The following is a 25,184-nucleotide window of genomic DNA, read 5'->3' as shown; positions in this document are numbered from 1 at the left end:
ATCAGTGGCCCCATCCCTTTGATTCTGAGTATCTTCCCTATCGGTTGATTTGTTTACAAATCTGAGCTGATGTGAAGACACGTTCTTTTTTTTAAGTGAAGGAGATCAAGGTATTAAACCATCAATTTAAAGCTATCAGTTCCTAACCCGTGACGGCAACACCCCTTGACTTGTGCAGCATAAGCAAAAGTCCTGTGGAATGCTTGTGTTCACCTCTCACATCGACACTGACATCACGAATCTGCTTCTCAGCTAAACCAAAAATGTATTCTGATGGCAAACAGCCCACCCAGCTCTGCTCGCTGCCTCTGCAGATGGTAAAACTGCAAGGTTTCAGGATGAAATTTGTCTGCCTCCAGACAGACCGGGGTGCTGGAATCAGGCTTCTGGGTGCCTGTGGTGGTACAGTGTGCCAGGTCAGCATGGCCTGATAACTGTGCACTGGCTGGAGTGTCTGAAGACCACTGATTGGGAGGACGGGATTTAGATCTTCTCTGAGATAAATATGATGCTTTGAGGTCCCTTAAACCTTTCTTGTAAAAGGGAATGAATTTTGGGGCTGGATATAGCTGAATTTATTTCCTGTTTAAGTGGCAGCACATGGGAAAATGGCAGCCAAGAGCTGGCTGGCTCCAGCTTCCCTCGCCACTGGATTAGGGTCGGTCTGCCTCTATCCATGTGAATTGTTTGTCGTCCTCTTCACCCTCTTGTCTGAACTTTCCCACTTTCCTCAATCCTCATGGACTGAGCAGCACAGAAGCCATCCTTCCTTCCCCTCCTCCCAGGCTATAGATGGTCATTGTGTGTTTATGTTGCAGTCCCGGGGAAGCCCACCATGATGATTAGCACGACAGCCATGAACACAGCCCTCATCCAGTGGCACCCACCCAAGGAGATGGTAGGGGAGCTGCTGGGTTACCGGCTGCAGTACAGACGTCTGGATGAGGAAAAAATGAACACGATAGACTTCGGGAAGAGAGACCATCACTACACTGTGACCAACCTGCACAAGGGGGCCACGTACCTCTTCAGATTGTCTGCCAAGAACAGAGCTGGCCCAGGAGAGGAGTTTGAGAAGGAGATCACTACTGCTGAAGATGTGCCAAGCGGCTTCCCACAGAACCTGCGCGTGGTGGGTCTCACCACTTCCACCACAGAAGTTGCTTGGGATCCCCCGGTCTTGGCAGAAAGAAATGGCAAGATCGTGAACTACACGGTGGTATACAGAGACATAAATAGCCAGCAGGACCTGGTTAACCTCACCAGGGACACAAGTATCACTTTGACAAATTTGAAACCTGATACCACTTATGACATCAAAGTGAGGGCCCGAACCAGTAAGGGGGCTGGGCCACTCAGCCCCAGCATCCAGTCCCGGACCATGCCTGTGGAGCAAGGTAAGTGCCCCTCTAACAAGTCCTAAGCAAGCTCTGCCTCCAGGACAGGGACCTTTGCTTTGGTTCGTGAGGCTGCACTCTCCTCTGCTCTGACTGTTGTGATCAGGTACTGTGTGGCACCCTAGTCTAAAACTGGTTCAGTGAGGGAAGGTTCAGTGAAGATTTCCTTAAAGTTACCATTTGGGAGGAGAGGGGCATTGGTGGTACCTTAATTGCCTCCACAGGCACACTTTGATGTTTTATCTGTACATGAAAGGCTCTTCCTTGAACTGGAGCAAGTGGCTGAGTAGGATCATCTGCAGATCCAGTACCTGAACACCGCTGTTCTTTGATCCTGACAAAGGGCCAAGAGAGTGTGAGTGGAGGGGGGAGAGAGAAAGGCTGCAGTTCAGCCTACGACTTCCTTTCTGTAATGCTGGAAAGTATAGTCAAAAAGCAAAACTCCACTGGAGACTGTAGACTTGGTAAAAGGCTGCTGCTCTCTTCTCCTCATTTCTTACTTCTCTGCTGTAGCTGAACTCTTTGACCTCTGCTGCTGAGTTAGACAAAGAGAGCCCTGGATTTGAGCTGCTGCCTGGCTCCCTCCTGACTTGGCCTTACAGTGCTCAAGTATCTTGTTTTTCCTTTCAGTGTTTGCTAAGAACTTCCGCGTCAATGCCGTCATGAAAACGTCTGTGTTGCTGAGCTGGGAAGTGCCTGACTCCTATAAATCTGCAGTGCCTTTTAAGGTAAGGGTGGGATTCGGAGGACTGGGAGCTCCACCTGTGGCAGTGAGCAGGACAGTGGATAGCAGCAGCAGCTGGGGCCTGCCGGTCAGACTGGCCATTGTCACTCCATGACAGTGGTCACACGAGCCTGTCCTGATGCCTGACACCGGAGTTGAAGCATGAAAAGTTATAAATTTGATTTAATCGCAGGAGATCAGGACAAAGTGGTCTGAAGACCAGCCAGTGAATCAAACTAAGAATGACTCCTGCAGTGTGTCCCGTCTCAAATACCCATATCACCTTCATGGGTTACTTCAGAGCATCAGGGCGGATGTATAATCTCAGGGTGTGAAGGGGAGAAGCATCATCACCCTTCCTGAAAGTGTTACAGATGTGAGCAGCACAAGATGTGTCAGTGCATAGGGAGCTCTGGAGGAATGGCTGCTGCTCTCTTTTGTCCCATACAGTTCTGGATGTGGTGTCATCCAGCAGGCTGCAGACAACACTGATGGCCTGATGTCTTCCTGCTCTTGTCTGTCCCCCAGTACGTGTCACTGATGCAGGTAAAAGACTAGAGTGTGGTGGAAATTTTTGCAGATCTCAGTGGAGTTTCTCTCGCTTAAGAAACGTGTCAGATTGCTGAGGATAACCTTCCACCCAGTCTGAGCAGCAATCTGGTGCCTCTGCAAAGGTGGCCAGGGTGGAAGCAGCATGACTTCTCTTCTTCTTTGCACATGCCCCCAGCCATACTGTGCCTAAAGAGAAAATGCAAGGCGTGCAGGAGTTGTAGCGGATCCATGGCCAGGGGAGTGAGGGGAAATCTTGGACCGCATCCACATCAAAGCAGATGAGCACCTCCCCTTCCTTGTTACTAGCTCTCCTTGTTTAAATTGTGAAGCTGAATTACCATGATCAATAACAGGCACTTGTTAACATGCTGAGTTTAGTTGAAGCAGACAAGGCTTTTGTGAGTACCTTGTGGTATTCAAAGCTTTCCCACATGTGGGGTTCATTAGGGTCAGTGTTCAGATATCTGGCTGCAAGGAGCTTCACAGAGCCCTGTTACTTTGCACTCTGCTGAAGAACCAGAGTCCTTCACCCTGCCTTGTTCTTGTGGCCCAAAGCCCACGTCTCTGTGTGACAGCACAGTGCTAGAAAGGGACAGTGTGACCTTTGGAGCATTACTACCACACAAGGATGGTGGAGTGGTTGGAGGTAGCCAGGAGCCAAGGATGTAATGCTGGTGCCCTGTCTGTCTCCTCTCTTAGCTGCATAGCTGTGACTGCTTGCACAGGGGTGACTCAGGGTCTGCCCCTGCTGTGGGTTAACCCTCAGATGACACAGGAGCAGATGGCATTAGCCACTTGCTAACTTAAGAGCAGTCATGCAAATGAGAGTGTTACAAGGATATTTCTGTAATAGTGCCTCCTTTCTATTAATATTCCCAGACTTGCAGACGCACAGAAGTCAAGGCCAGGAGCTACCAGGGTCAGCTCTAACTCGTTGATTGTGCCACTTGAAAGAAATCCTTAACCTTCAGGATTTTGTATTTTTATAAACAAGGTTCACCTCTCTCCTCTAATTCAGGCACATGGGATGCTGAGGCCAGAGCCTAATACTGTAACTAGCATAGCAGATAAATCTCCATGGGAACAATTAGTATTATCTACACTTGATAAACAGTCTCATGCTAAATCTATGTCCCAAAGGGTGTCATATTCTACTTTAACAGATTTAATTAAAGTAGATATTGTTCTGACAATGAATAGTGAGGCAAAGGCAGAACTGGTGCTTTTTTTTTATTAGGGGATGAACTGAGACCTTAAGATTTTTCTTTGCTGCCAAATCAATAATGAAGGTTTGAGATCTCTTTGGGGAATTTTCACAGCTTCTTCTGGTCCAGGAGATAAATTCCCTGTAAAATGTTGCCCAGCAGTTGTGGTGGAGCAGGGGCACTATTCCTTTTTTATTCCACTGTGCTTGCAGAAAGCTGTTCTGGAGCTTTCACAAAAAGTGCAAGATAGATACAACCTTCTCCTTGGGGAAACTGCATTTTCCTGAGACACATTCTTCAACTTAAGAGCAGGACAGAGGATATATTGGTAAAGCCAGCACTGCAAGGTATTTTACAAGTGGGGAGAAGGAGCAGCACCTTCTGAAAATCATAATGATACAGGTTTAGAAATAAGCCCTGAGAATGCTGGGCAGTGCTTTCTCACAGGGTGTCCCATGGAATGCATAGTTACTCCTCCTTGTAAATATGCCAACTGTGTCTATTTCTCCATCGAGTCATTGTCTCTTGCACACGATGTGTCTTTTCATCTTTTAGTTCAATACATTCTGTACTGCCTTGAAATCAAGCATGAGACCTTCAGCAGTGACATTTGGGCCCACCTACCTTTGCAAATCTTCTCTCATGGGTAGGAGCAGCGCGGATGACATTTTACAGCAATCCATGGGCTAGTCAGCACTGTTTGGCAGTTCAGAGCCCTTGGGCCAGATTTGCTGCTGACTCCAATAGTTACCAGTGGGCCATGATGCAACCTCTAAATAGCATTCCTGCCTGAGCTTCCGAGCATCTTCCAGCTGCACATGAATGACTGTTTCTGAGCCCTCACATTATTTCAAGGTTTGTGCGGAGGCCTTGACTAATGGTGCATAACATCTGAGAAGACAATGTGTTGTGGCAGGTAAAGGAACGCAGAACTGCTGCAGCAACTGTGAAGAGGGGAGATGGCAGAGAATGCTTCAGGAAAGCATTGCAAATGGCAGTTTCACTGTCTTCAGATGCAAATTTCTGTGCATGGCAATAAAAATCGTTATTTGGTGTTAGCACTGAATCAAAGGCTGTGTCCTGGCCAGTTCCAGTGCAGAGCAAGCAGGGAAACTCTGAACTGAAATGCCTGACCATCTCTTCTGCCTCCTCTTGCTGTAGGAAAATGGCTCTGTCCGCAGCACATGCCTCGTGTGCAGGCAGTTGGTGGCTGTCTTCCCTAGAGCACACAGTGCACGCGGAATCAGTCGGTGATACCTTTATTAGAGAAGAATTTATAATGAGAAATCTCATCTGAGAGGCAACAGAACTCTGTGGGTTTTTCATCCTTTCAGCATAGGTCTTAATGTTGGAAGTTTGGTTTTGTTCAAATCTGTGTTGGAGCACATGAAAGAGAGGTCCCGCTGCTCCCCCAGGACACCTCCTGACTCTGGTATCTGGTATATCTGGACATGTACTATTGCAGTGTCATTGCAAGGGGTGGTGCTGGCCCACACAGCAAAGCTGCTAAGATTACTTGAAGTCTGGTAGTCCTGTCTTTGTTGTGCCTACTTCTGTGTCGGAGCCAGGGGAATCCTGCCAGCTGTGTATCTGATATTGTGGTGCTGCAAGAATTTGATTTTTCACTCATTGTAGCACCCATCTGATGTACGTGTCTTTGGAGAAAGGTATTAAAGCCCAGGAGAAAATATCATAAGAGAAGTCACAGCAGAGAACAATTCCCTCTGGCTATCCTACCTTTTAAAACCTTTCCTGCACATGGAGCAACCAGCAGGACATTTTTCCCTGCAAACCTCTGTTACTTTAGTACTTGGTACTTACTTTTGCTGTCCATTGCTGCAAACTGAAGCGTGTCAACAAACGAGATTGGTTGCATCTCTTCTCCATAGCTGGCTCCTCATTGCTGCTGTGTTACCTGTTAGGAGTCTTTTCTCATTAGCAAAAAAGCTGGGGCTCTTTCTCCTGACCTCCATGCAAAGTGACATGACGAGCTGTGGGTATCACTGTTCAGGTAACACAAAAGCAGAGCTGCAAATTCCAGCCCTAGCTTGGTCCTTGTGCTCCACTGTCCTTCAGATCTCTTTCCAGGGCCTCTCTTCTCCTCCCAGCTCCAACACTAAATATTAGAGCAGCGCTAACCAGCTGCACTTGTCCCAGAAAGCTGGCAGCTTTCTGTAGATGTCTGCCACCTGCTGAAAAGGGGACTTGGAAGGAAAGTTTGGTCCCGCCCTTGCTGCCTGTGTAAGCCTGAATGGGGGGCTCAGCTGGTGAAAAAATCTGTTTTTCTTCAAGTAATTCTTCTTCCACAGAACTGTCTTCTCTCTCTCAAGGCCTCTGTTGCTGTGTGGTCTCTGCTTGCAACAAGTAATAGCAGCCATGGTTTAACATGCTCCAGCTCTGCCATTGCCAGTTTTTGGTATGCTGTGTCTCTGCACCACTGCCAGGAATCCAACTGGATTGTCTGTGCTGGACAGTCACCTGGTAGAAAGAAACGCTCTTTTCTCACAGCTGGGGCACAACCTGTGGCCTCTCCAGTTCTCTACACCCCATTTGTCTCTGTCTACAGGAACTGCTTGAGTTTTTGCTTTGCAGAGGCAGCGCTCAGGGGTTTGGGGTTGCTCTGGGAGGATCAGGATCAAGGTTCCCTGGGCAGATGGGCTGTTTAGTGCAGCTAACTCAGCAGTGCCCGTGGCTGCTGTGCCTGGGGTGAGATGGGGGTCCTGCCTGTCTGCGACAAGGCGCTGAGAAAATGTCATTAGCTGAGAGACCCAAGGGGGGAAGCTGTGCGTGGGGGGGCTGCCCCCAGCCACCAGCAGCTCTGCCCTGCCTTGCCCAGCAGCCTCTCGCTCCAAGCACGGCAGGGAAGAGCAGCACCGACCTCCTGCCCACGGCTGTGTGGTGCCAGCATCTGTTGTCATGACGACGGGGTGTCGCACCTGCAGAGCCGCATTTCGGGTACCAGTTTGTGAGCCGGATTTGTCAGATCATTGGTGAGGCGTGTAAGCCCCCGGTCACCTTGCTGGGGGTGGGGATGATCTGCATTAACCATCCGATCAGGCATCAGCTGGTGGACATGGGAGTGACACCAATTCAGAGCAGACTGGATTTTACCCCACAAGCATATTGTGTGTTGTAGCCTCGTGAGACAAGAAACAAAACCCTGTCCATCCCCATACGGGGGCCAAGCATGGCCATCTGGGTTCCTTCCCCAAATAGGTGCTGAAAAGCAGCACTTGTGGCACCACTGCTGGCACTGGCCACCCAGGCATTGCTGAGATGACCCCCTCTCTGCTCCGTCACTGTGAGGTACAGGGAGCACAGCTCAACCCTCTGCTGGGGGTTGCTCTTCTTTAGCTAAAGATTTATGGCTGTTTACGAAGCACACAGTAGCCGACCCACCTGAGGTAGGGCCCAGAGGCAAATTGTCATCTTTAGCCCTGCTATTTTGAGTGTGAGTTTGCAGCAGCAGCAGCAGCTGTCAGCTGCATGAACGCATCCCTTTCTCCTTTCAGATTCTCTACAATAGCCAGAGTGTGGAGGTGGACGGCCACTCAATGAAGAAACTCATAAGTGACCTCCAGCCTGACACGGACTATTCTTTTGTGCTAATGAACCGTGGGAGCAGTGCTGGGGGGCTCCAGCACCTCGTCTCAATCCGCACTGCTCCTGACGTCTTGCAGAGCAAACCCATCGCCACAAACAAGTACATACAGGAAGGAAAATTCACACTCACCCTGCCCAAAGTGCAGACCACCGTGCCAGTTAGGTAAGTGCCGTGGAGAAGGTTAGGGGTGGGGGCTAGAGGTAGGGAGGGAAAGGCAGGGCAGACCTGTGGATTTTGTAACCTGGGGCTGAATTTCCAAGCAGGCTCTGGTACAGAGCCAGGCATTTACCCATGACATGGGATCACGCTGTTGGCTCTTCCTGAGCAAATATTTATGTGTAATAAAATTAAGACAATTCTCTGATAGTTTGCCCTCACCCTGGTGGGTATACTCCAGATGCTACCAGCAGAAACACGGTTGAGGATCAGGAGGGACTTTCTCTGACACTGTATAATATCCTTTAAATAAATAATGCCTAAAGCCTCAAGGAGATTAAAAAAGTGAGTTTGTGGAAGTCTTATTCGTTACTGTGGTATCCTTGTGCTGAAGCTCAATTCCCCCAGGGTTCTTGCTACAATCCGATTATATAAATGTCCTTCTCACAGCTCCTACACCACCCTCTGGAACACAGTCTGTAGATCTTCATTATCCTAATGAGTGCTAACGGGAGTATTCTCTTCTCTGGTGGAGCTGGAAAATGAGCTTTTTCCTTGCTGAGCCCTTTTGTTGCTTGCAGGGCAGGGAAAGGAGCAGGTCAGCCCTGAGAGGCACACGGCACACATCATTTGGTGACGTGCCAGAGGCTTAGGGTCCAGTCTTTATGCTTTCCTTCCTTCCCAGGTGGTACTACATCGTGGTTGTGCCAGCAGACCAGAGCACCAGCACCCCGACTGCTCGGTGGCGGACACCTGATGAGATGGAGCTGGACCAGGTAGGAATTGTAGCAGCTGCTGTGATGGAAGTGGTTCCCAGGTGGCCCAGCACACTTTCCCCAGGCCTCCTGGCAGCAGCATGGATGCGGTGACACAGGTGCAGGCTGCACATCAGAGGTGGGAGCTGTGGGATGGGTGTCCCTTCGGCCTTTCTTGGCTGGTGACAGCATTTGGGAAGGGGGCTGGAGTCAACCAAAGGAGGAGCCACCTCCCAAAATGTGCTCCCTTAGGAGACCACACTTGAGTGTCTCAGAGCTCTGATGAGGACAGATCCTGTCTCAGGTCAGACAGTCCTTGCAGCCTCTCTCAGCTGGAACAACCATGCTGATTTTGCAAACAAGCTAGGAGAGAAAGGTTTTGATTTCAGTTTATTAAGCTGTTTTCTCAGGAAGCTTTTCCCTCTCTGGGTAGGACCTAAGCCTGCAGTGTAGATAAAGAGTTCACTCTAGTATCTAACAAAACCTGCAGAGGTCCCTTCACGCTTGCTCGTTAAAGACTTTCAGCGTTCACCAGCCCATTGCCCCAAGATGCAGCTTGTTCTGTGCAGGAGTGCTCCAACACCAGTAGCATGGAATGTGTGCAGGTGTCAGGAAGGGTTTTATGGGCTCTTTCTTCCCCACACACACCATCAGCCCCAAAGCAAAAAGAAAAAATTCCACAAAATCACACAGAGAAAGATCCTTTAAGAGAACAAAGTTGCAAGCTTGAAGTACTCAGAAATTACAAACTGTGAGGAGCTGTAAGTCAGCTCTTATCTTTATTTGAATGATTACAGTCTTTTCTGAGAGGTCTGGGCTCACAATGTGTATTGGTGGATCTGTTCTGCACATGAAGCACAACTGTGTGGTGGAGAAGCATCATCCCCCAAGTCTCCTGCATCTTTTCATTGCAAGTTTACCAACATCACAGATGTCACAAGAAATAGAAGACCAAGATGAGAAAGGATGGTTTGGTTTTGAGCTTTAGGTGTTTGAAAGCTATCAAGACATCTTGTTCCTATCTGTCTCATCCAGCCTCAGGCAAATGATCTAAATTTTCATTAGAAGCCACTGTCTTGCATGTTGTGATTTTTTTGAGTGCTCAGTTTGAGATCCTGGAACCTCATTTGCAAAGCCTAAGCATCCCCAGCTGCAGAGAAAGTCAATAGCTGGAGACAATCAGTGCTATAAAGATAATACTGAGTTTTCTTTAAAAACAAAACAAGCTGATGTCTTTTCAATTTGACATTCAGAATTGTTGGACATTTTTTACATTAATGCCTCTGCGTCTCTGTATGTGTAAAATTAGGATAATCACTTTCATCTCACCTCATATGGGTGTTTGGAAGATAAGATCGTTAATGTTTGTGAAGCACTTGTAATATTATAGTGATCAGCACCACAGAAAAGCCCATGAGGAAATTATTAATTTTGTCTTCAGAGCTGAATTTGAATAGTAAGCAATAAACAAGGCCTCAAGCTGCATAATGCAAAGAAGAAAACAAAATGTGGAATATCTGCCCTTTGATTAAGCACTGTCTGTCCTGTGTATTGAACAAAGCAGGGGACTTAGAGAAAAGATAGTCTGTGACCATGCAGTCAAGGCTGGAGCATAACACACGTACACAAGGCAGCTGAATTAATTTTGCACAGGCAGTATTAATTTTCTAATTTTTCAGAATCTGAACTTTGCAAGCCTAGCAGTCTTTTGATGCAGTCTTTTGCTGTGTGATACAAGTGTAAGTGGCAGAAGCCTCCAGCAACCTCAGTCACGACTGGAGCCCTGTGGCTTCATGCCCTTGCATGTAGAGCTGTGCTTTCTGCCCCAAAGAGCTCAGCTGTAATCTCAGCCAGATACAAGAGATGGGTGTGGGGAGCAAACTCCACACTCCAAAGACTGTCCTTCTGCTTTTTCCCCCTGCAGTTACAGGGACACTTATGTAACTGAGATTTCTCCGTTCTTTTTTTTTCTTCTTTCCCTTTTTTCTTTTTTTTTGGTGATATTGTAATGACAAGCCATAGCTTTCCAAAATTACTCTAACATGAGTATTGATAAGAGAGCAAGGATGGTCTGTCAGTGGCAAAGTGTAAGGGGCTTCTTACTTTCTTACCCAGCTTTTCCTTTTCAGAGAGAGTGAGTTCAGCTCAGCAGTGTGGCTCTGTGTGCACATCACTCTCCCCAGCCCTCTGATGTTCCCCATCTGCCCTGACAGTATTGCACTGATACATTTCTGTGTGAAATGTATTTCATGCCTCCTTTTTCAGTTTGAATTAGAATTTTTCTTCCAAACCTGATATTAATTTTCATTCATTGCAAAAAAAAGACCTTTAAACATCTGAGAATCTTCTTAGCAGTGCAATTGAATTTCTGTGTGTTTATATCCTTTTCCATGAATTTGTGACTATGAAATTTGCCGGTTTTACTCTGAACATCCCGTGAAATCTTTTACCATTCTTTGTGATTTACACAAAGCTCTGCCTGCAGCACAGCAGCAGGTGAGATACCGAGGCACTGACAGAAGGGAAAGACATGGCAAATGTCACTTTTTCCCTGTACATCAGCATCAGCTGTAATTCACATCCAGCATCCTTAGACAGTGTGATTTGCTGTCCAGACCAATATTTGGGCCACAGAATGTGGCCTGGATCCCTCGCAGCCCATTAACTCGAGGGGACAGTCACAGCCAGGCTGTTTCAGCCCTAACATTCACCATGTCAGCTTTCCAGGACTCAGGATTCTTCTAAAGCTGCGGTCCTGGCAGAGGTGCTTGCAGTGAGGGTCTGCAGACAGATGCTCCAGCAATGCCTAAATGGATAACATGTGCCTCTGGTTTCTTAGTACCACCACATCCAAATCAAACCCAGTATCTTCTCCTCCCTTCCTCCCCTCCTGCTGAGTCCTTCAGCCAGTAAGATGACAGTGTAAGGCGGTGTCACGCTGGGCGAAGCAATAGTGATGCACCTTGTTTGTCCCCAGTTGCTGGAGGCCATAAACCAGGGGAGTCAGAGCAGGCGCCAGCGACGCCAGGCAGACAGACTCAAGCCCTACATTGCTGCTCAAGTGGATGTGCTGCCCGAGACCTTCACCCTGGGGGACGAGAAGAACTACAAAGGTTTCTACAACAAGCCTCTGTCTCAAGACCTGAGCTATCGCTGCTTCGTGCTGGCCTCACTGGAGGATGGGGACACGGTAAGGACTTTCTGTGGGGCGTGGGCACAGCCTGTCCCAGCAGAGCTGAGGTGGGCTCAGTGCAGGCAGGGGGAGCAACTGCTGCGAGCTGAGGATCCTGTGGGAGTTAACTTGATAGATGGTGTAAAGGGCACGTGTGTTCTACATAACAGATGAGAGTGGAGGGCAGTGTGTCAACACACACATTCTGCACAAGCTCAGTTGTGGCTTGCTGGGCTGTGCTCAGAGCAGAGCCTGACACATGGTTGAGATGGGATGGGTCCTCATTCTGCTTTGGTCCAAGTAAGTGACTGTGGAAGACAGCCCGTGAAATCTTACCCTGCACAGCACCTGCTGAGACTGCAGTGAACAGGATGTTCCCCCTGCAAACCTGCCCTCACAGGCCCTTCTCTGCCCAGAACCTCACCTCCCAGATGACATCTGCCCTAGCAAACCTGCCTCCCATCGCAGTGGGTCATCAGCAGGGCAAAGGTGCATGCTTGCCTTCTGTGTAGGCATTCCTGCTCCTGCATCTCTCCTTGCCAAAGGCTGGAAGCTGCTGCCAAGCACACGGGGCCTGGGCACGTGAGTGGGAAGGGAGTAGCTGATGCAATGAGCAGGGAGCAGCACAGCAAGACCTGTGCATCACTGTCCAGCTGTAAACACAGAGGGCAGGAGTGGTGGTGGCAGCAGTGTGTAAATAATGGAAATAATAGAGATGCACAGAATCCTTTGGTCAGCTTCCAAGCCGTGGCTTCCGTCCTCAGCCTCATTTGCTTGTAATGGCTCATTAAGGCTGGTCGAGTTCTTCATTAGTCATCCAGCTCACGTGTTCTCCTGGCAAGATGTGCACACTGGTGAGGGAAGGAAAGTCACAGATTAGCAACAAGGTAAGGCAGAGGCCTTGAGATGAGCTATCCTGACAATCCCTGTCAAGAAGAGATGACCTTAACTAGTTGATCCCAACTATAATCATCATCTCCTCACTAGCATAGATCTGCCACAGCCCTCCAATGAACCATTAGGCAGCAGTTATTATACTGCTCCTACAAATCTCCTATATACCCTGCTCCTGCAGACCACCTTTCTGCATCCCCTGCTGCATCACATCCATTTTCATTTGGAGTATGAGGCATTCTGTCCAAGCTGTGCACTGTCTCCCCCACCCAGCTCCTCTGAAATTGCTTGCTGTGTCTCTAGTGTCAGCAGGCGAGCATAACATTGCCATTCTTCAAAGGCAAAGGGAAGTGTGGTTGAAACACCATTTCTGGGAGCAGGGACACCTGCACCTCTCAGTCTGCCTTTGGAAATGCCACTCAGGTAACAGTCCTTCTGATCTCTTTTGCTTCTGTCTTCTCTTGGAAGGAGACACCTCCTAAGTGTGTCTGCAAAAATATGAATTATGAATGTTTGCCCCTTGCACAAAGCTTTGGAGGTGGCCACACGTGTTACCTTGCTGCACAGGTCAAGATGCTCCTTCCCTCCCCTCCACCAATGCACCCTGACCTTTCTGGGCTGTCACAGGCAAAGCCTTCGTGTCTTCCTCGCAGAGGAGCCACTTGCCCACGCAAAGGGGAGCCTCAGGCCTGCTGCCCCATCCTCTCGACACCAGTACAACATTTTCTTGTCCCTGCCATGCTCAGAGCTGTACCTGACTCCCTGCCCTGTTGTTTGAATTGGACAAGGGGGTGTGGGAACGTGCGAATGGGTTGCAGTGATCCTGTGCAGACTTCCTCTAGGAACAGGACTAAACCAAGAGCTGGCAGCTTATTTCACAGGCATTGAAAGAGGGCCTTGTAGTTTTACAGACAAAGTGGCAGCCACCCCCCATGGCTTCTCCCCCAGACAGTGGCTTCTCTGCTGATAAGTCTGAGGAGAGCAGCTAGGATGGCTGCACTAGTGTGGGCTGCCAGAAGGATGTCCCAGATAAGAGTATTTTCTGTACTCCACACGTTTGAAATCAGGCTGGCTGGGATCAAGGGCACCTGTGAGAGAAGATCAAGATGAGCATTTGTGGGACACCAGCACACTTGATTTTTCCCTTTCTTCTCCTCACGTATGTGCAGATATGAATTGCAGGTTTAAACTTCGACCTTAAAGCAGGAGATTTATAGATCCACAGGAACTTCTTCAATGATGTAAACTTTCTATGGCAGGAGCAGAATGTTTCTGGCTCCTTAATGCCAGGCAGCAGGTGCTACTCAAAAGCCACAGGCACGGAACTGATACAGCTCTGGCCCTCTCTAATAGATGGAAAGGATTTCTTTTTGCAGCATTTAACCCTTCTGACCCACCAGCACTGAGCTGTGAAGGTACAACACTGCTCCACAAGCCTTAGCAACAGCAGCAGAACAAGGTGCCAGTGTCATTTTTCTGCAGGAAGGGTTTGGGTCTCTTGTTAATTCCATCTTGCAAGTGGGACTAGAAAACTGTCCCTTCAGGTTATAAATCACGGGGCTGCCAGATTCCAGAAGTCTCTGGAAAGGAACCTGTAAGAATGAGCCTCTTTCTAAGGTCTGTTTATCAGCGACATCAGTTCTGTCATTTCATTCCTTTAAGAAAACTGCCTAGCCCAGCAGGGGTTTTCCTAATATAGCCTTGTCCTGGAGAGATGTGTTGATATCAGCACAGCAGGTATTATAAACCACTTAGGAATCATCAGCCAGCCCCATTGTGCAATTGGTTGGGATTCAAAACCTTGTGATTTGGCTCTGAGAAAATCCAGGGATGGCAAGTGGCTCTTAGCTGGGCTGCTCCAGTTTGGCACCTCCAGGTTGGGTCTGCCAGCCACAAAGTTGATGGCACTGGGAACATTTCACACATGGGGAGTTGCTGGCACTGAGAATGTTTCACACCAGGAAGAAACTGTTGAAACAGCATGACCTTCGCTGACGCCAAGAGAGAGAGTATCTCATGGTATGTTGCTGGGGTTTGAGAAGCACGACCATTCCTGCAAGCCAAAGGCAAGGGCAAACTCCTGCATTTCAGGGATGTAGCTGTTGCTTTAGCATAATGGATGCTTGCTTTTCTCTCCCTCTTCTGCCTGTGCTGTTTAGAAGAGATATGCAGCCAGCCCCTACTCGGATGAGATTGTGATGGAAGTGGCTTCAGCAAAGCAGCAAGATGAACCAGAGATGCTCTGGGTGATGGGACCTGTCCTGGCCGTGATATTAATCATCATCATTGTCATTGCTATACTCCTCTTCAAAAGGTGAGATCCAGTCCAGGACATAGCACTTACGGCATGAGGGCTAGAGGTGCTGGCACCTTCAAGACCTTCCTTGTAATCTTCACATAGGGGGTGCTCTGATAGGCAATCCTTGGTGGTCATGGGGAGGAGGAAGGTCTCTACCTGGCACAGCAGAAGGCTGTTTTATAAAGAGAGCAGAAGAGCTGGAAGGGCTGGGTATGCAGAGGGTAGTTAATAACCCCAGGACACAGAGCTGCTGTGGATTCTGGAAACATGAGCAGTGCGACAGAGGAGAGCAGCTTTGTCCCTAAAGCTAGTCTGACTGCTCTCTGGTCACACAGCTTGGATTGGCAGCCTTGGGAACTTCTCTAGTACTGGTTTTCTGTGGAAATTACCTGCTTGATCTCTGGCAGGTGCCCCCACTCCTGTGAATTTTGACTGAGGAACTTGATCTTGGTGGTGAGAACAGGACACAGATGTGACAGGCTAGAATCAGAGTGGAGCTCTCTTTTGGAGGCCTCTCAGTCCTGACTGCTGGATCAGAACCATCCACACACTGTGCTCCCTTTAGAGGCAAACACCTGCTTTTGCCTAGCAGAGCAAAGTTGTAACTGTAGTGTGAGATGACTGTTAGTCCTCCAGAGGAGCCACAGGTTGCATTTGCACGTGTTTACATAGCCTGTTCAGTTACAGTGGGTCATTCCCTCCCTACCAGCTCAGCTCTAAGGTTCTGCTCCTCCTGGGCTCTCTATTTACATATGTATCTCTAGCTGGGGAGGGGAGATGGCTTTGTTGTCTGATTAAATGGAGCTCTGCTGTGCATGTGCAGTCAATGCCTTTCTGTGTCAGTGATCATCTCTTTTCTTCTGTTCCTGCTTTTCCCTGGATCTAGTAAGCAAGAAAGGTATGAATCCATTTTATTTTCTTGTTTTGCTAAAATATCAAGTCTGTTTCCTTTTTTAAAAATCAAGCCCGAAGCTACTAAGGGGCTTCTTTGTTTTTGGGAGTATGGAGCATGCCAGCACTAGATGTTTACAAAGACTTTGTTTCCTCAAAGGTATCAGCCTCCTAGCAGTTGTCAGCCTCTTACAGCTCTCAGGGAGAAGTTCCAAAGTAAAGACTTCCCAGATTGTTTTTACAATTAAATTAAAAATAACAAAAGATATGGCAACACCAGCAGTTAAAGGGGTTCCTTTGTTTTCTCGGTCACTTCAGACTGAGAGCTGTTCCATCAAGAATGCAGGTGAATTCTTGCAGTCTCTAATGAGGATGCTTTGAGGCAGTACCAGGGAACTGTAAGAAATAGCAGGTTTGGTGGTCTTTAATGAGAGAAGATGGCTCCAGGAGGGATTTCTCTACCAGGGCCTCATGGAAGATATTCCCACCTTGGCTTAGCTTAGCACGATGAAGCACCAGCCTGCGGTGCCCAGACCTGACATTTATGTCCCAGCTGCATCCTAGCCCATGGGCAGCAGCATATCCCCTTCCAGTACCATATCCCCTTCCAGCACCACCTGCATGCTCAGGGTAGTGCTGTGGGTTTGGCTCTCCAACCTCTCTTTGGAGGCATTTTCCCCCAAAGATATCTGTATGTCATATTGACAATGGCAGATCTACAATGGGAATGAATGGAAGCTGAGCATCAGTGGATAACTTGGGATCTGGAGAGTGGTTTAGCAGTTGCCCTGACTAGGCTAATGAGAGAGAGACAAACTTTAATTACGTGCTGTGCCCATTCCCAGGAAAAACTGGCCCACTTTGCTCAAGGGCTCAGGGACTGGTACCCAGTAGCACATCGCACATCCTGCTGTGCTCTTGATAGGAGAAACACTGATTTATTTGTTTGTCAAGTATTTCCCTTTCTTACTGTCAATGCTCTCAGTCTTTCAGCTCTTTTGTCTCAGTCTAGGCAGCTGGAAGGCTTCTGAGATGTTGAGATGCCTCAGAGCAGTGTAAGACTCTTCTGTATGTTGGCTGTGTCAGGGTCAGCATGGACTCAGAAGAGAGTACTGCTGTCCTGCCCCTGCCCAACATCCCTCTCCACTGCTTAGGTATATCCACCATATTTTTAATCTACAGCAAGAACTGGGACTTGAACATTCACTAGAAACCCTTCTTGCAGTATTAGATTTTCCTTAATATTCACTTGTCCACTTTTTGATTGGATCTGTCCCTGCTTTGCCTGTGAATTCCAGCAAGAGCCTGAGGTGGTGGCATCGCTCTAGGCATAAATATAGCATGAAGAGACAACATTGTATTTTATTGTTCCATTAATACACGCCTTGGGTGCCTTCAACCATTCAAGACATGTATTAATGGCCCAATAAAACACACCCTGAAGAGCCTTTACACTATTATATTATAGCATTCTGTATTTAAATATTTCTAATACTTGAAAAAAAATTTTATTATATCCTTCCACTACAGGAAATAGTTCCTAGAGACAGTAAGAGGAAACAACATCTGCATTTTCTCTAATAAATATTATGCAGAATACCACATTTCAAAGTGCCTCACTAATCAAACATCTGACATTGCTTACATATGATCTTTCCTGTTTCATAGATGGGAAATTGGAGGCACGGAGGATGATGTGACTTGCCCAGAGCCCCAGGGAGCCTGGGATGGAGCTGAGTATCTGGGACACAGGGACCCAGACTCCTTCCCAGGATGGTTCATGCCAGTCTCTGCCAGAGCTCACCTGCTTGTTTCTACCCTCTCTGTCCATAGGAAAAGGGCACACTCCCCCTCTTCCAAGGACGAGCACTCCATTGGCCTGAAGGACTCGCTCTTGGCCCACTCCTCTGACCCAGTTGAGATGAGGCGACTCAACTACCAGACTCCAGGTAAGGAGCAGCTCACACTCTTGCATCCTGCCTCCTCCAGTTCCCCTTTGCCACGTCGCCACGCCAGAGGTGGAGCTACAGTCCTTCCCACCCTCCAGCAGCTCCACAGTCACAGTGGCACAGAGGGAGCTTTAGACCAAGGATGTCCAGGTGTCTGCTGTGTGGGTTGCAAATCCTTCTCCCTGGCCCTGTCGCTGCAAGCCTGCAAGGCTGGGGAGCCTGGATGTGGCCAGCCTGTTGTGTGGTGTGTGTCAGACATTCCGTGAAGCTCACTGCAGTCGTCCTGAGCCGGGAGGAGCCTCCACGCAGTTGGGAGTGCCCATACCTGCAGTGGTCCCGGGTACTGCGCTGGCTTGGCCTGGGCTGGGGTTCAGTGCCGAGCACCACTGCTGCAGTGCTGGCCACATGGGCTGCATCTGGGAGAATCAGGAGGTACAGAGCCCTCCTACTGCTGAGGGTGTCCCAGCAGCTTCATCCTGGCATCTTTGGCGTGCTGACTCTCCTACTCTGCTCGGCTGAGGGTGAAGAGAAGAGCTACGTGCAAACTACATTGCTCCCCAGCCAGTGATGTGGCCCAGTGAAGGGCACTGCTGGTCAGGGTGGTCTCAGTGCAGAGGATGATAGTTCAGTAGAAGCCATTCTCTGCCTGCTGCTTTCACTGGCCTGGGGTGCCTCGGGCTGTAGCTGGTTTGCCAGCCAGTGGAGGCAACTGTACTTCACACTGCAGAAAGGTCTTGTGCTGCTGCTTTGTGCCTGCACATCTCTGATGGCACCGAAAGCACAGTACCTGTCATTGTAGTGATCAGAGACAGGCTCACCCTGACTTGTTCAGAGCCTTTCAGAGAGTCCAAGTCCTAGATGAACTGAGGGAGCACCTGGGCTTTTGTGATGGAGGGAGCAGTTCAGCAGTAAATGAGGCACATACAGCTCTCTTCTAACTTGCAGCTCCTCCTGGTCTGTAACCTACTTTCCTTTTCCTCCTGCTGCTCATTCATCTAAGAGCTTTCATCTAACAGGAGAGTTTTGGAGGGACCATTTCCTGATGTAAAACTGCTGTGTCTGGCAGTGGGGGCAAGAGGAGCCTTTCCTGTTGCCACTCACAGCAGTCTGACTCACATCTGGGGTGAGCTTCACCAGCACATCATCTTCTATGACCAGGCAGCTGTCAGAGGTCCCTAGTTAGTGCATCTCCCAGGCAGGACCGATGGCACATCTCAGGGATGGGAGGCAGCAGCAGCCTGGCAGTTGCCAGCAGAGCTGGCACATTAATTGGCCACAGCGTGGTATTGCAGCACGGGAGGAAAGTGCTGTGGGGAGAAAGGAAGGCACCTGTGCCAGAGGAGGAGCATCTCAACAGGCACATCACTGGGAGCAGCACTAAGGAGGGGGTCACACACAGTCAGCAACAGCGTGCAGCTTCCTGAGGAGGAGCACAGTCTTGAACAGGGCTACTCCAGGACGGTTATGCACACAGGGACAGGCCTCTGTGACATGTCTCCACATGGGAACAAGAGCCATCTTTGCTGTGTGCTCGTGGTTTGCATTGCACAGAGGATTGTGACAGGTCAGGCTCATGTCTGCTCCTGTCTCCAGTAAGATTGGGGTGTTTGCAACAAGGACATCCCTTGCTAGAGGGTCAAGAGTTGCCATCAGAGAGAAGAGGGGTCTGGGAAATTTTCTTTTCCCGTCTGTGCCTAAGGATAAGCCAAAGATGCTGGCTCATTTGGTGAGTTTGCAGAGCTCTCTCGAGAGGCAAAAACAAGCCACAGTGCCCAGTTCACTTGAGACAGCAGCAGGGGCCTGGGACACTGCCAGACAATGCTCCTCCACCATGACACAGCACTGTGTCCTCCTCCCCTTCTCCCCCCTGCATCACTTGTGAGTCTCTGAGGGGCAGAAGTGGGTGTTGTGCGGTTAGAAGTGACTGTTCCAGCTCCTGATGAACTTGTCCTCATTAATGAGGTGCATGAAAACCACCAAGCCCAGTGGGTCTATGCTGTTGCCCCTGTCACCCGCCGGAGGTTGAGGCAGTGCTGTGCGGATGCACTGACAAGAGGTGCTGGCCACCAGCCCTGGTAGCTCTCTGCTGGAGCGTGCTGAGCAGGGAAAACTTGTTTAATGCATAATTAATTGGGCTACTGTTATTAAATATTAAGCTTTCTCGTTTTTGTGGTTCCTACTTCAGACAAGGGTTTTCCCCCCCGTTGGCTTGCCTGTACTAACGTACTGCTGTGCCAAGTCACTGAGAGGATCCAGGACCAGGCAGTGTCCCAATACACCATGAAATGAGGCTGAGTTGTGCTGCTGATGAGCTGTGAGCGAGCTGGAGGCTCAGGGACGCTGAGCAGAGGTTGCTGGGGCTGAGTGCAGTCGTTGTGGCTTCCAGCCAGCACAGATGCCACCTGTACCTGCCATCCCCTGGCCCTTGCTGGGTCCCCGGGGCACAGGGCTGTGGCCAGTGGTGTGCAGCTAGAAGTGTAGCTCTTGGTGTCACATAAAGACCCGTGTGCTCACTCCCCTGCAAGTAGCTCCAGCTCCATGTGTTTGCCATCAGGGGATGGCACTGGCCAGAGCCAACAGCCCAGTGTGCAACAGCCAGCTGGAGAGCAGGCCCCTGGGCCAGGTAGTCGGTCCTGTGCAGGAGGGAGGCTCCCAGTGCTGTGGCAGATGGTGCTTTCCTTTGCATCTTCATCTCTTTGTCTTTCCGTTTCTGAACCTCTGCGATGATGACTAAAAGCTAATGGGATTTCTGTTCTTGCCCCATTTCTTTTCTTTGCAGGTGCCAGTGTTGCCTGTTGCCCGAATATCTCAAGTTAGTTTTAACTCCTGTTTTTATCTTATGACACCTTTTGCTTTTTCTTTCACTTTCTCTCTCGTCTCTGTAATTTTTGTTTCAATGTCATGAAGGTCACCCTCACCTACAGCAGACTGTAAAATGGCAGCGATTTCACTTTCTGACATGATGTGTTGGGGCCAGGCTCGGTACTGCTCACATGGCACTGCAGCAGCTCACCTCAGCACGGTGCAGAAGGGAAGGCCCAGAGTGCTGGGCTGCCAGGAGGCTTCTGCAGCAGCCCATTGCCTGCTCCCATGCCACGTGCCACCTCAGAGTGGTGTGCCAGGCTCTGCCGTGGCATCAGGCCTGCAGCTGGCCCTGGGTGGGGACAGAGAACCTTGGCCCTTCTGGAGGGGGTGACCAGCTAGGAACCCCAAATGGACAAATCTAAGGGTGCTCTTCAGCCCAGTGGTTGAACACACTCTCGTCCTACCTTGGGCAAACTGGTTTCCCTAGGCTGGCTGGGTTGCTGTGTCACAGAGTTAGGCAGAACACAAGCCAAGGGACACTGATCATCTCTGAACTGCTGTGCAGTTGTTCTCCTTGGCAGTGTTGGCACCGGATTCCGAGGCACAGAGCAGAGGGACTTACTGCTCTAGAAGGTTGGATGGAGTAGTGACGGCCTGTGGGTGTCACTGCCCCTTTAATGCTTGTCTTCTGAGCTTCAAGTTCACCCTCAAACAACCATGAAAGCGTAGCCTCCCTGCTGCTGGATGTACAAGGCATCTGTGTGCAAACAGGAATGGGGGAAGTATGTGGGATAAATACTTCCCCCGGGAGCAGAGCCAAGGGCTTTGCAGTCTGCGGCCCTGCAGGCATTGTGAGACCTCCGAGCCCTTCTAGCCTGGTGGAGAGCTTACTGTCCTCTTGCCAGAGCAATTGGGAGAGCATGTGGAAGTCCTGGCAAAGTGTACAAATCTCCTCCATCTTGCCCTGCAGTGGCAGTGACAGTTGTTTTAGGTTCACCATAATGGGATTCCAACCACCTCTTTCTCCCCATCTGCCCTTGCAGCTCTTTTGTTGCTGCAACACAGCCTTGGCCAGCAAAACTACAAGTTTGAAGAGACCCCATTGTATTTCTCAGTTGAGATGAGGGTCTGGCAGCTCTGCTGTGGTCTGTGCCATACTTTGTACATAACCACGTTGGGATAAGCACATACTGTGGTTATGTTCCAGTCTCTTTCTTCTTCCAGACCCACACTTCTGCCTTGGCCCCACACTGTTCTCGTCATTCAGTTGTTCAGTAGCAGCTCTGCAAAGGCTGCCCCTGAGCTACACACTCAGAGCTCTGTCACCACCAATCTTTGTGGGCCTGCTCAGCCACCTCGGGGATCCTGGTGGGTGAAGTGGCAAGCAGAAGACCATATGCAGAAGGACCTCAGCACAAGGCAGAAGATATTACCTTCTCCATCTGTCCATGTGTTCTCAGGCCATCCGTGGATAGCTCTGCACTGTCAAGTGATGGCAGGATGAGTGTGTGTTAGATCGGGTCTTGCCTGTGTACAGATGTCAGGTGCTTTATGCAGAGGTCTGAGGTGTAACACTTCCATGTTATCACCTCCTGACTTGTCACCACTGTGTCAAATGCCTGTACCCAGCCTGGGGACTGCTCCATCACCTCAGTGGCCCATCACTGCCATCTGCGGTGGCATTCAGTCTCCTGAGAGATTGAAAAGCTCCTGGCTGTGCTCCAGCCTTTCTCCCTGAGTGTGAGTCAACAGCTTCAGCCTATTAATAATCATTATTACCCATGTGGGGTTTCTGGGAAACCCACAGAGCAGCCGATGGAGTCACGAGTCTTGGGATTTGGATGAGATGTTTCACAACCACGTTCCTGCCAGTTCAGCATCTCAGCATCAGAGAAGGAGGTTGTGATGGTTGAGCCCTGAATCCCAGGGCTCTAGTAGGGCTCCTCCCAATCCCACATGCACACCACCACAGTGGTGTGGCATCTGTGGGATCCCCTCCTCTAGGCCTTTCCCGTGAGCAGGGCTTCGGCTGTGCCCAGGATGAGCCATCCTGCTTTAGACAGGGCAAGACTTCTGCCATGGGCTGAGCTGCACGCAAGCTCACAGCAGCCTCCTAAAGGCTGCTGGAGGACACGTCACTGCACATGGTGCCTTGCACGAGCCAGCCCAGAGGAGCTGAATTTTGGGCCCTGGAGCTGGCTCTGCCTCTGGAGCATCACTGAAAAACACTTGAGTTATACATCTGCAGGCAGAGCTGCTCCTCAGCTCTCAGAATGTTACACAGTGTCCAACAGGGGAGCAGCCATTGCTCCTCCACGGGGCCCTTCTCATCTTTCCCTAGCTCCCTGGGGATTGGGGCAGCATCTCCCTACCCAAAAAGCTGTGCACACGCACTGCAGAGGTTTCGTCTGGAGCAGGTCTGGGCGAGTTTCTTTTTGGCTAATGCCATTGTTAGGGCTATGCAAGAGGATCAGCCTCAGCCCTTGGCAGTGAGAGCACCAGAGGATTGGTGTGTTCAACTTCAACCCATGTGGGAGCCCGGGAAGGGCAGTGACAGCGTATCCTTGGGCTGTTCCTGCCAGGGGCTGTCCCGAGCCCCTGCCCGCTGCGTGGCCTGCTCTGTGTGCCCGGTGGCTGTACTGTCCTGGCTTGCTCACCCGGTCATGCACATTCTGCACATCACCTTTCTGTTCTGTTCACCGAACCGTGTGCTCTGACAGTGTGTGCCGCATGCCATGTGCTCTCGTCGACCTCCCATCCATCCTGCCCAGCGCTTCACATAGTCACACGTGTCCGCCTCGCGCCCACTCTTTGGGTTTGCTGTGCACATGCCATTGTTGAGCCTTCCTTGGCCATGCAGAGCCATAACCTCTCCCTCCTCCCTCCTTGTCTCACTTGCAGGCATGCGTGACCACCCCCCCATCCCTGTGAGCGACCTCGCCGACAACATCGACCGGCTGAAGGCCAACGATGGGCTGAAGTTCTCCCAGGAGTATGAGGTGAGCGTGGGAGCGGGACGGGCTGCGGGGCAGAGTGATGCTGGCCAGGACCCCCAGCGGAGAGGGCTTGATGAAAGCTGAGCTGTGCCTCCCCTGCAGCAGCACCGCTTGGGCAGGCCCCATGCCAGCCCTGGGAGCCTGCCAGCTCTCCCTGCCAGCCCCAGAGCGGTGGGAACTCGCCTCGAGCAGTTGTAGCATGGCTGGTACAGGGAAAAGGCCTTGCAGCAGAATGCACAGCAGCCTGCCATGCTCCCACCATGGTTACAGCCTTAGAAGTGAATGGACAGCCTGCCTGCGCTGTCGCTGATTACTTTGTTCTGCTGTGTGAGGGCTGCCCTCCATCCAGGTTGGCTGAGGTATTTCAGTCCACAGCATCCTGTGCCCCTTCACGTCCATCTGCATTCAAAGCTTTGCTCTCTGCGCCATCCTCTGATGCCAGTGAATATGCATTTGAGTTTTCATTCCTGCTTCCCCTTCTAATCTCCCCCTGAACACTGTTGGACTGTGCTGGCATTACCCTGTGCCATTCAGCATCTCTGCCACCAGAAACTCTGCTAATGTCCCACTGCCCTGGAGTAGTCCCAGTTCCCCTCCCTGCACAGAGCTCTCTCTGCCCTACAGCCCTGAGCTGCAAATTCACCTACATTGCTGAATCATGCTCCCACCCTGGTCCATATCTCTGGTGGAGCCCCTGGGTAGGTACTGTATGCACCCACCACTGATGCTGCCTTTGCTCACACGCACAGGCACGCACTGGGCATTTGGTGAATCCCTCCATCCTGCACTGCACCTCTCCCAGCCCATCCCTGTCCTCCCCAGAGAACAACTTGCCAAGGGGGTGCACACATGGAGGGGAAGTGGCTGGCCTGCGTGAGGGCTGCCTTGCATTTCTAGGCGCTCTCCAGGCTGCGTGATTGGGTTGAAACTGTGTAAAACTGTGAAAAGATCCTCTGCCGCCATGAGAGCAGCAATGGCAGGATGATGTTTTTCTGTGCTTACATGCAGGACCCTCTTGAGCTGCAGGAGACTTGTAAATAAACCCCCACTACTATTAAAGAGGGAATAAATTTAGGAAGTGTTCTTTGCATGTCTTATCACTTCTGTTTGAATTGTTATCTGCCTGTGCCTGTGGCCTCCCCTTCCTGCACCATACCTACACTGATCCATGAGATGAGATCAGAACATTTGCCCATGAGGTAGGATTATATATGCCAGGAAAGGGAAAGCAGATGTTGAGAAGGCAAGGGACCAATTCCAGCTAGTTCAAAGGGTGTGCTGTGTGTATCCGAGGAAGGCAGAGAGCTCTTTTTTGCTTTGGGATGCCAAGATGAGGGCTTTGGCATCCCTCTGCATTCAGCTGTCTGAACGAGAGAGATGAGCTACAGCATTGCATTGCAACTTGGGAGTTGTTTAAAGGAATAATGTGCTTGCCTTTCAGCTACCTGTGTGTTCATGTATGTCCTGCCAGTGGTGCCAAGGTGTTCAGTCATATCTCTCTGCCTTGGGCTTTTTGTTTCCAGTCCAGCTGAAACGTTAAGCAGGGCTGTCCACAGGCAGGCTGTGGCTCTGCTGCACGGTGTGGATTTGGCAGGATCTGTTGTCTGTGCACTCCCATCCTCACACTAGGCCTGTGCTCATTAGAGCCTGCAGTGTAATACTGAGCTGTGGGAACTGTTTTGGAAAAAATGAGCATTAAGTAAATTCTCTTAGCTGCTTTCATGAGCCTCTCTCTTCTCATTTCTCTTTCTTTAGAATATCATGGCTGGTTGAGAGCACCAATCA

General features: G+C 50.0%; 1 protein-coding gene across 10 annotated transcripts in view; it reads left to right on the top strand.

Annotated features, from left to right (window-relative positions):
- The window catches only part of PTPRF (protein tyrosine phosphatase receptor type F), a 287,439-nt gene that overhangs the window by 237,363 nt on the left and 24,892 nt on the right, over nucleotides 1-25,184 (top strand). For 3 of the 10 annotated variants that reach the window (XM_018072212.2, XM_018072216.2, XM_018072214.2), the window contains 9 exons: nucleotides 819-1,397; nucleotides 2,028-2,125; nucleotides 7,391-7,644; nucleotides 8,324-8,414; nucleotides 11,371-11,583; nucleotides 14,619-14,773; nucleotides 15,645-15,656; nucleotides 17,483-17,598; nucleotides 23,305-23,402. In XM_018072212.2, the coding sequence (XP_017927701.1) occupies nucleotides 819-1,397; nucleotides 2,028-2,125; nucleotides 7,391-7,644; nucleotides 8,324-8,414; nucleotides 11,371-11,583; nucleotides 14,619-14,773; nucleotides 15,645-15,656; nucleotides 17,483-17,598; nucleotides 23,305-23,402 (1,616 nt within the window). The remainder of the gene's footprint in view (nucleotides 1-818; nucleotides 1,398-2,027; nucleotides 2,126-7,390; nucleotides 7,645-8,323; nucleotides 8,415-11,370; nucleotides 11,584-14,618; nucleotides 14,774-15,644; nucleotides 15,657-17,482; nucleotides 17,599-23,304; nucleotides 23,403-25,184) is intronic. The other 7 variants (XM_018072217.2, XM_018072215.2, XM_018072213.2 and 4 more) reach the window with 3 other exon arrangements.

Source organism: Manacus vitellinus, unplaced genomic scaffold (assembly GCF_001715985.3).
Source record: "Manacus vitellinus isolate BGI_N305 unplaced genomic scaffold, ASM171598v3 scaffold_21_pilon, whole genome shotgun sequence".
Lineage (NCBI taxonomy): Eukaryota > Metazoa > Chordata > Aves > Passeriformes > Pipridae > Manacus > Manacus vitellinus.
This window is presented reverse-complemented; position numbering and strand designations above follow the sequence as displayed.